The following is a 10,659-nucleotide window of genomic DNA, read 5'->3' on the forward strand; positions in this document are numbered from 1 at the left end:
TTCCATTAAAAGTAGTCACATTTCTTTTTTCGAATCTAATAAGAAACAAAAATGCACAAATCAACACAAAATTTAGGGTTTTTGCAACCCCCCCCCCCCCCCCCCCCCCCACACACACACACACACCAACCAACCAACCATCTTATGATGAAACCATGAATTTATAGTGACCAAAACAAAGATCAGAGCTCACCCCTGAGTTTGAAAAATTCTAAAATCGACGTGAAAGGTTAAAGAACACCCACAATGTCCTTTCCGACATGATGGACTCACAATCACATATTTTGACATCTTCTTCATTCCTTGCAAGTTCTAGAGTTGATTGATGTGAAGATGATGAATACATTATTCTCGATTTCTAACTACTTAAGGTTTTCGGGTGGAACAAAAAATAGGACTACAATGAAACTTATGTATCGAATGAGGGTGTTAATTAATAAGGGTTCGCTCATGTGTCACAGACGTGACCTGTTATTTCCATGTCAACAGTGCCACATATAGCGTTGGTAACTTACAAAGAGGAATATCTTACGGTCGATTTCCTATTTAACATGTTTATTATAATTTTAATGACCTATTTAGTAAAAAAACAATATTAACAATCAAATTAGCCAAAATAAATAATTTATTAATGACATCTTTTTGAAAAGGCAAATAATCTAATCGACTCCTAAATTATTCATTAATTCCACCTATGTCTATTACGAAACTTGAACCCTCAACCTAAAAGAGGGAAGGTAACACCGGATACCGTTGGATTAGAAAATACTTTGATATTAATGACATTTTTTGAATATTACCTTTTAACGTTATTAACCCTTTCACTTTCGGCCGCATGTTAGTCGTATGAAAAAGGAAGGGATTAAAATGAAATTATAACGGTAGTAATAGCATTCATGATTCTTTAATAATATGGAGATAATAAAATCACAAACAAATGCCTACTTCTACGGACCCTCACACTTTGTGGATGGAGGAATATCGGTTCAGAAATTGGGAACCAGAAGAAATTCAATTGCAAATCATCTCCTTCTCCACCTTAACCTAACCTAATGTATGATGTTCATGGTTTCCATGACTTCATGTCACCAATATGTGCGTCTTCTATTTTTAGTATTTCCTTTTGTGTGTCTTTGGGATTATTGATTGTTACTTATGGTTACACAGCTTGCATCACAGATGACGACGCTCCTTCCCTATCCCTCTCTCTTTCATAATAATTTAATTAGTTAATTTTTTAATCCAACAAAGGTTTGTGTCCATTCTCCATGGACGTGATTTGTTTGTTTCCTTTTCTTTATTAATGTCTTCTTCTCAAATGTCTCATAGATATTTTGTATCTTTTGTAGGATTCTGATTCAATTAATTGCGCCTAATGGAGGTTTCACGATTGGTTTTAATCGATTTCGCGTTCAAGGTTGACGACAGACGTATTCTGGTTGGCGTTATCGAGTAAATTTAAATTCATATCTCGCCTTTTTTAAATAGTTAGGTTATTTTTGGGCAATATTCAACTTTTGAATTTGCGGCCATCATCGGTCCCGTATTCGTTAATCCTGCATCACAGTTAGGGTTTCATTTATACAACTTGGATTGATTTTGATTGGAGTCCCATAAGTGGTGGCTGTTAGAAATCACGATCTACATAGGTTTGATACGAGTTTACTTGGAATTAGTTGAAGAATTGAGGAATACTAGTAGCATTCTACATCAACAACAACAAAAGTATAGTTGTGTATGCCATTTAGTCTTTCTCTTTTCGTAGTTCTGGTATAACTGGATTACGGATTTAAGTTGTTTGGGATTTCTGATAGTGTTTTGTTGTTTTCTCACTGTTGTATAAAGTTGAATGTGGTTGTGACGAGAAACAGATGAGAATTCCATCATGAGAGGGATGAGAAAAATTTTTACCCATGGATGCATCAGAGAGACCATTAACAAATCTGATAGGTAACCTCAGATCGTGGATCCCTCGGAGGTCTGAGCCTGCTAATGTGTCGAGGGATTTTTGGATGCCCGATCAGAGTTGCAGGGTATGCTACGAGTGTGATACCCAGTTTACCTTATTCAACCGAAGACACCATTGCAGACTTTGTGGTCGAGTTTTCTGTGCCAAGTGCACTCATAATTGGATCCCTACTAGACCCAGTACTCAAAACATAATCAGGGAAGAATCAGAAAAGATCAGGGCTTGTAATTATTGCTTCAAGCAATGGCAGCAAGGTGGGTTAGCTGGTTCCGTTGATCATGGAATCCAGGATTCTAGTCTTGATCTTAGCACCTCACCATCAGCTGTCAGTCTCATTAGCACCAAATCTAGTGGCACTGTTGAAAGTAGCAGCATTGCTTTTACATCTATGCCACAATCAGTCTGCTCTTATAACCATTACTCTACTGGAGTTACTTCGCACCAATCCATTATAATGGAATCAAATCTAGATGAGCAGAATGAACTAGTAGCAAGGAGCAATGAACTATTTCTTGATGCGGGAACTCGGTCTCCTAGTGGTGATGACTTTGATGAAGAATTTGCTTATCAGCTAGCTACTAGTGGAGGACATGTTTTGCAGATGGATAATGGCTATTATGATGAACTACAAATGGATGATATGGATAACGACTATGAATCTCATAAAGTCAACCCTGATGCAGAACCTCATGATGTAACCAGTGTTAGCAGTTGTTCCTTACAAACTGCTTTTGATCACACTGTCTCTGAGGCAGTCCGGCTTGAGAAAAAAGAGGATACACATACGCATACACATACACGTAATGTTAGTGACGATTGTGAAGCTTCTTCATCTTCTTTATATGTTGCACAAGACGTCCCCGAACCTGTAGATTTTGAGAACAATGGAGTCCTATGGCTACCTCCTGAACCCGAAGATGAAGAAGATGAGAGGGGATCTCTTTTATTTGATGATGATGATGATGATGGAGATGCTACTGCTGGAGAGTGGGGGAGTTCAAGCAATTTAGGAAGTGGGGAGTGTCGTAATAGGGAGAAGTCAAATGAAGAGCACAAAAAAGCCATGAAGAATGTAGTTGATGGACACTTCAGGGCTTTAGTATCTCAGTTGTTGCAGGTTGAAAACCTTCTTGCAAGTGAGGAAGATGAGAAAGATAGTTGGTTAGAGATTATAACATCTTTGTCTTGGGAAGCTGCATCTTTGTTAAAACCAGACACAAGTAAAGGTGGAGGGATGGACCCTGGAGGTTATGTGAAGATTAAATGTTTGGCTTCAGGGCGTCGCACTGACAGGTAATAACTTTTGTGGTATATAAAGTTTTCATTTTTTGTTCTTACTTTAATATTCAATTTTCTTTTTCCAGCATTGTGATTAAAGGGGTTGTTTGTAAGAAAAATGTGGCTCATAGACGGATGGCATCAAGAATTGAGAGGCCTCGTTTCTTGATTCTTGGAGGGGCTCTTGAATATCAACGTGTTTCTAACCATCTGTCAAGTTTCGATACTCTGTTACAACAGGTAACAGTGAATCCATGCTTGTTGTACATGGAATGAAACATTTTATGAATTGGTATTTTCTTTAGGAAATGGATCATTTAAAGATGGCTGTGGCAAAGATAGATGCTCACCAGCCTGATGTACTATTGGTGGAGAAATCAGTATCGCGATACGCACAAGATTATCTTCTTGCAAAAAACATATCTCTTGTTTTAAACATCAAAAGACCACTTCTTGAACGAATAGCCCGATGTACAGGTGCTCAAATAGTTCCATCAATCGATCATCTTTCATCTCAGAAGCTGGGATGTGCAGATATGTTTCATGTTGAAAGATTCTTGGAAGAACATGGAAGTGCTGGACAGGGTGGAAAGAAGCTAGTCAAGACACTCATGTACTTTGAAGGCTGTCCAAAACCGTTTGGATGTACTGTAAGTCATTCCCATTCACATTCCCATTAAAACTTAAAAAGATTAAAAAAAGATTAGCTTTTTAAATATTATGTTGCTTATGTTGCAATTCTCAGATATTACTGAGAGGGGCGAATGGCGATGAGTTAAAGAAAGTGAAGCATGTTGTTCAATATGGAGTTTTTGCTGCTTACCATTTGGCTTTAGAGACTTCTTTTCTTGCCGATGAAGGCGCCTCACTGCCCGAACTGCCCTTGAATACTACCCTAACCGTAGCACTTCCTGACAAAGCATCATGTATCGACAGGTCAATTTCCACAATCCCTGGTTTCACCACCCCTGTGAGTGAGAAACCTCAGGTGAATGTAAATGTAAATATAAATCACTCCTACCCTGAGCCACAACAAGTGAACAGTGTCTCCATGTCAGAAATGTTCTCTACCATCATCAACCAAAAATCAGAAGCAAAACAGTTCCCCTTGGAAGGGATGGTGGACACTACTACTTCTAGGGCACTTGGGCAAATAAATACACATCTTGTTGGAGACTGTTTTGAGCCTCCACAGGCACAAGGTGAGGGTAGTTTATCCCATGCCGCTTCAGATGCATCGTCTCTGCAATTGGATGTAAAGAATGGAAAAGAGGATTCCGCTACTTCAAAGGAAGAGTTCCCTCCTTCACCTTCTGATCACCAAAGTATTTTGGTTTCCTTGTCATCCAGATGTGTCTGGAAGGGGACAGTTTGTGAGAGGTCCCACTTATTTCGCATCAAATACTACGGGAACTTTGATAAACCACTAGGGCGCTTTCTCAGAGATGACTTGTTTGACCAAGGTTACAGCTGTCGTTCATGCGAGATGCCTGCAGAAGCACATGTACAGTGTTATACACATAGACAAGGAACCCTAACCATATCTGTGAAGAAGTTGCCCGAATTTTTACTGCCCGGAGAAAAGGATGGTAAGATTTGGATGTGGCACAGGTGTTTGAGATGCCCTCGGACTAGCGGTTTCCCACCCGCAACTCGTAGAATAGTGATGTCAGATGCTGCTTGGGGTTTATCGTTCGGGAAATTCTTGGAGCTTAGTTTCTCAAACCATGCTGCTGCTAGTAGGGTTGCAAGTTGTGGTCATTCTCTACATCGTGATTGTCTACGCTTTTATGGGTACTTTAAAAAAAATAAATTTTCACTATATTCTATATTTTAATTTGTTAGTTTCATCCTTACTTATATTATATGCAGATTTGGGAAAATGGTTGCTTGCTTTCGTTATGCTTCAATTGATGTCCATTCTGTTTTCCTTCCTCCTCATAAACTTGATTTCAAATACGAGAATCAGGAGTGGATTCAACATGAAGTGGATGAGGTTTGATTGTTGTTGTTATACTACACGAGTGATTGAGCTCTGATTCCATGAGGGTAAATATGTCTTTCTAAGTGGAATTTACAAACAGGTTGTGTACTGGTCGGAGCTACTGTTTTCAGAAATTCTCAACTCCCTGAGTCGAATGGCAGAAAAGAAAAACGGGCATGGGACAGGGTCGGTTAATGGTGTGACAAGAATCCCACAATTAAGACGACAAATTGCAGATTTGGAAGTAATGTTACGAAAGGAAAAAACAGAGTTTGAGGTGAGTTGATGAGCTATTTTTCTATTCTTTTTGACAAAATTTTATTTATTTTATAATCAAATCTACGGACTATGATATTGTCACAGGAGTCGCTGAAAAAGATTTTACATCACGAGGTGAAAAAGGGACAGCCGATAATTGATATTCTTGAAATCAACAGACTGCGTAGACAGCTTCTGTTTCAATCTTACATGTGGGACCACCGCCTGGTATATGCATCAAATGTTGACACTAATAGCCCCCGATCCAACCTCAATGATTTTGAATCCGAACACGTCGATATTAATAACAACAATAAAGTTGTGGATTCATGTGATGTTTCGGATTTTGGGGACATTCAAAACCATGAAAATGTTGAAGTGGATATAAATCAAAGTCTGAATCAAAGTCCAACAGAAGAAAACGAGCCAAGTCTATTTTCTGAACCATCAATATCTTCAAATCCAGGTGTGCGTAGAGCAATTTCAGAAGGACAATTTCCTGTTATGGCAAGTTTATCAGACACTCTAGAAGCTGCCTGGACAGGTAACCTTCAAAAGGATACAACTTCTGTGTTATCCGAATCAGACTTAACAGAATCTTCACTACTCGAGAAAGGTGTAGAAGAACAAAGTTGTGGGACAAAAACGTCACTTGTATCTCCTGTTTTCTCAAACAAAGGCTCTGAAATTATGGAAGATTCCACGAGTTGGTTGGGTATGCCGTTTTTGAACTTCTATCGCTCTTTAAACAAAAACTTCACAACCACTTCCGAAAAACTCGACACCCTCAACGGTTATAATCCCGTTTACATCTCGTCTTTTCGCGAATCAGAACTCCAAGGTGGGGCCCGCTTGCTTTTAGCCGTGGGCGTAAATGACACTATTGTCCCTGTGTATGATGATGAACCCACAAGCATCATATCATACGCATTGATTTCCCCTGATTATATCGCGCAGGTGTCTGATGACGATTCCATCTATTCACAATCTGCTGACTCATCTGCATTCCAATCCTTTAGCAATTTCGATGGAATGGCATTGGAATCTTTCAGGAGTTTGGGAGATGATGGGATTCTCTCCATATCCATGTCTGGGTCTCGTGCTTCCCTAATGTCTTCGGATCCTTTATCACATACAAAGTCTTTGCATACCAGAGTTGAGTTCACAGATGATAGTCCTCTTGGGAAAGTGAAATATGCAGTGACTACTTATTATGCGAAAAGGTTTGAAGCTCTGAGGCGGATTTGTTGCCCTTCTGAGATGGATTATATACGGTCTTTAAGCAGGTGTAAAAAGTGGGGTGCACAGGGTGGTAAAAGCAATGTGTTTTTTGCAAAAACATTAGATGATCGATTCATTATCAAACAAGTTACAAAGACAGAACTCGAATCCTTCATAAAATTCGCTCCTGCTTACTTCAAGTATTTATCCGAATCAATTGGCACCGGAAGTCCTACATGCCTTGCAAAGATTTTAGGCATTTATCAGGTAATTATAGCAACCTACTTTATATGTCTCTTTGTATATATTGTGTTTTGTAATGTTGATTTATTATGTGAAGGTGGTGACTAAGCATATGAAAGGAGGGAGAGAAACGAAAATGGACGTGTTGATTATGGAGAATCTTTTATATGGAAGGAATTTAACACGACTTTATGATTTAAAAGGATCATCAAGATCACGTTATAATCCGGATTGTAATGGAAGCAATAAAGTTTTACTTGATCAAAATTTAATTGAAGCAATGCCAACTTCTCCTATATTTGTTGGAAACAAAGCAAAAAGATTGCTTGAAAGAGCTGTCTGGAACGATACAGCTTTTCTTGCTGTAAGTTTTCCCTTGTATATTTTTTACAAACTTTTTGTTAATTGTTCAAATTCTATATATGGGTTTTTGAATCTATGATTATCACTACAGTCTGTTGATGTTATGGATTATTCTTTGTTGGTTGGGGTTGATGAAGAAAAACATGAACTTGTTCTTGGGATTATCGACTTCATGAGACAGTATACATGGGATAAACATCTAGAAACGTGGGTGAAAGCTTCCGGAATCTTGGGTGGGCCCAAGAACGCCTCCCCAACCGTAATTTCACCGAAACAATACAAGAAAAGATTTAGGAAAGCAATGACAACTTACTTTCTGATGGTCCCTGATCAATGGTCTCCTCCTACTGTTATACGCTCAATATCCCAAACTGATCTATCTCTATCTCTATCTGAAGAAAACAACACCCAAACCCAAGCTGGAGATTAATTTTCACCTTTTACCCCTTTTAAATTATACTTTTTGAAATTCATTTGGGGGTGTTACATATTGCTTTATTATTTAACATTCCAAATATAGTTTTTTTCGTTTTGTAAATTACTGTCATATTATTGTTTGTATTCACGTATTAATGATGATCATTATAATAATATCTTTAATTTCTTTTTCTCTTTCCGTTTTGGGTGAGTCATTATCAAAATCATATATAAAAATAGAAACAAACAGTCACACGACCTACGAATGCGACGGTTAATATGTATATAATTTAGCCCCACATAAGTCTTCTTTATTGGTATGGTTTTATGCTTTACAAAGAAAAAGAAAGTGCCAAAAAGATAACACACAAGAACTTGAGTAAAGTGAGGCCTTTTATTTCACATACACGTAAACACAGACACATATATGATATAAGTTAGAACTTACTCAACATGACATAGAAATAAATGGTACAAAATATGTAACGTCTGAAATCGAATATGATGAGAAACGAATACAATATAATAACCAGGTGTTCTTTTTGTGACTTAAGCAGTCTCAAAAGACGTTTTTACCCCTTTCGTATCCAAGATCTACCTTTGATGGGGAAAGCATTGCATGTACAGGGTGTGTGAATCCAGCTGAGGAAGTCATCTTGACATAATCCAGAAACCATGGATTGGAGGATTCCATTCCGGTAGGAAAATCTATGTTATCAAAATGAGATTGGAAAGTTAGGTACGCATATTCGGAATCATGGTCTTCAGAAGACAAATCTATGTAATCTTTGCCATTATAGGAATCAGAGTCCTCCGAATCTAGTTCAATTATGCCACTAAGAGTTGGTGAGATAATGATCTCCTTGTTATGTGACTTTACCTTCTTTGAAATGGCATTACTAGTCCCCGATAAGATTGATACCATAGTATCCTAGGAAAACAAAAAGTACGATTACTTTTATATATATGCTTAACAAGAAGAATGATTGAAAAGGATGATGAAGAAACAGAAATAGAAAACCGGCATTGATCTGATTCTTACCTCGTTTTGTTTATGCATCTTGTTCTTGCCTTTTAGCGTCCGATTAACAGGCGAAGAAGATGCATCTCCTTTGGATTCCGTGCCCTAAGAAATCTCTGGAAATACACGCGTAAAACAGTTTGAGAGCTAGAGCGAGAGATGAGAGAGATTTTCCGTTCCGGTAAGGAGGTCCGATCAAGTCATCGGCGACTGTGAGCAATGATTTGTGGCACATAGAAATAGAAAAGCTTATTGCTTCTCATTCGAAATCGAAATCGCCACGACGACGTGTATTTTGACAGAAATCGATCGACGCTTGCTTTGATTTGACAGAAATAGCAAATTGATATTGAAGGGTTAATGTCAGTTATACCCTACCAACTATTTGCTTTGGTTTTATTTAGTCCTTCATAATTTTTTATTGTATTATAGGTCACTAAACTTGTGAGTGACCTTTTAATTAGGCCAATATTCCATCTTTTTGCCGGATCTATAGGTAAACATGCCGACAAGAAACAGTTCAACCTATGTGGCAAGAATAAGCCACATCACTGTACCCTGGGCTATATTGGTTTTTCAAGAGTTTTAAACTATAAAGAAATAGATTTTATATTAACCATTTTTTACCCCAACTCTTCCTCTATTTCACATTTACTCATCTTCTTCGCCTCTAATTGAGTTTTCACAAATTCGATATTATTTTTATTCAGATATTTGTTTTCTTAAATAACACTTTGCAGTTATGTCTCTTTATCACAAAATTAGCCCTCAATTCCTCAATATATACGTTTGATTTCTTAAATTCACCATTGATCTCCATTGTTTAACGAGCGAGACTCCATATCTTTTTTGTTGTTTCGAGCTGTTGTAAAGTTTTCGTTTGCTAAGGCATGTGCTCAAGATTATGAACTTCTGCAATCATCAATTTGGTTCTTTACTTCCTAGCGGAAGCTTTTAAGCCATCTTCTCAAAAGTTTTCAAATATATGAAAAATCTTTAGGGTTCGATTAACAGAAACTAGTATCCTGTCAAGCTGTGTAACAACCGATTATTTCGGGTCAATAAAAGTCAAACAAGTTAAATCAAAGTCAATCAAGTCAAACGAGTCAAATATAAGTCACATAATTAAATAGTTTAAATTAAGTAAGGAAAATGAATATCTCTTTTAAGGTTTTCGATTTTTGGAATCATAAATCACTTGGACCGAAATCTCATCCTTAGGTCGAGAACCATGTTGGACCGAGAACCACTAAGAACCAAGAACACTTCTTAGCCGAGGACCCACCTAGACCGAGAACTCTCATGACCAAAATCCCCTATAGACCGAAGACCCTAGGTTCTCGGTTGGACCTTTGACCGAAATCAAGGTTCTTGGTTGGAAGATAAGCCGAGAACACCTGCCTTATCTTTTGGCACACATTCTAAATAGATAAATTACACATCCCAATAGTTGTGTCATATCAAATTTTATCCCATATATATATATATATATATATATATATATATATATATATATATATATATATATATATATATATATATATATATATATATATATAATGTTTAACCGAAAACTCTCCCTAATTCCCTCATTTACGTCCCAAATTCACCCCAAATCCTCTCAAAGTGCATAAAACAATCTTCATATATTTGCCAAGAACACCTTCATATCTTCAAAAGCTTCCCAAGAACATCTTCATTATTTTCCCAGAAACAATTATCCTTCAAGTTAATTCTTAGAATATATTGTAATTTCCTTTTATAATCTAGTATTATTATAACACTTACATATTAGTTTATCTAATTTACACGTTATTATGTGTTTAAAACAAATTAGGATACGACTAGTTTCGCGTGTTCTAACCTATAGAACATTCCTATCATTTCGTAAGCCAGCCAAGAACA

At 37.3% G+C, this 10,659-nt stretch overlaps 2 protein-coding genes across 7 annotated transcripts; one reads left to right on the forward strand and one right to left on the reverse strand.

Annotated features, from left to right (window-relative positions):
• The first annotated feature begins 929 nt into the window (after window positions 1-929).
• LOC111891677 (1-phosphatidylinositol-3-phosphate 5-kinase FAB1B) lies at window positions 930-7,932 on the forward strand. 5 transcript variants are annotated; one of them, XM_023887742.3, is made up of 11 exons: window positions 930-1,095; window positions 1,168-1,251; window positions 1,350-3,262; window positions 3,334-3,487; window positions 3,553-3,897; window positions 3,993-5,041; window positions 5,120-5,243; window positions 5,332-5,508; window positions 5,595-6,977; window positions 7,051-7,317; window positions 7,408-7,932. In XM_023887742.3, the coding sequence occupies exons 3-11, from the start codon at window positions 1,914-1,916 to the stop codon at window positions 7,744-7,746; spliced, it is 5,187 nt and encodes a 1,728-aa protein (XP_023743510.1). In that variant the 5' UTR covers window positions 930-1,095; window positions 1,168-1,251; window positions 1,350-1,913; the 3' UTR covers window positions 7,747-7,932. The 5 variants fall into 5 exon arrangements, with proteins under 5 accessions (XP_023743510.1, XP_023743512.1, XP_023743509.1 ...); XM_023887744.3 differs by having other exon boundaries at window positions 1,180-1,251; XM_023887745.3 differs by having other exon boundaries at window positions 989-1,054.
• A 176-nt stretch (window positions 7,933-8,108) lies between these two features.
• On the reverse strand, window positions 8,109-9,132 carry LOC111891687 (uncharacterized). Of its 2 annotated transcripts, XR_002850278.3 has the most exons (3): window positions 8,776-9,128; window positions 8,614-8,664; window positions 8,109-8,441 (listed from the first exon to the last, which is right to left on the reverse strand). XR_002850278.3 is itself a non-coding variant. In XM_023887758.3 (2 exons), exons 1-2 carry the CDS (start codon window positions 8,791-8,793, stop codon window positions 8,293-8,295), a joined length of 390 nt encoding a protein of 129 aa, XP_023743526.1. In that variant the 5' UTR covers window positions 8,794-9,132; the 3' UTR covers window positions 8,109-8,292. The 2 variants fall into 2 exon arrangements, 1 of the variants encoding a protein (XP_023743526.1); XM_023887758.3 differs by having other exon boundaries at window positions 8,109-8,664; window positions 8,776-9,132.
• Window positions 9,133-10,659: the final 1,527 nt, after the last annotated feature.

Source organism: Lactuca sativa, chromosome 4 (genome assembly GCF_002870075.4).
Source record: "Lactuca sativa cultivar Salinas chromosome 4, Lsat_Salinas_v11, whole genome shotgun sequence".
Classification (NCBI taxonomy): Eukaryota; Viridiplantae; Streptophyta; class Magnoliopsida; order Asterales; family Asteraceae; genus Lactuca; species Lactuca sativa.

What these genes read in the sequence shown, in the direction of transcription:
- LOC111891677 (XM_023887742.3), top strand. Translation starts at nt 1,914, where the DNA reads ATGGATGCATCAGAGAGACCATTAACAAATCTGATAGGTAACCTCAGA. An exon ending in GATTGTCTACGCTTTTATGG is followed by an intron (nt 5,042 to 5,119) that starts GTACTTTAAAAA and finishes TATTATATGCAG; the next exon opens with ATTTGGGAAAATGGTTGCTT. An exon ending in TTCAACATGAAGTGGATGAG is followed by an intron (nt 5,244 to 5,331) that starts GTTTGATTGTTG and finishes ATTTACAAACAG; the next exon opens with GTTGTGTACTGGTCGGAGCT.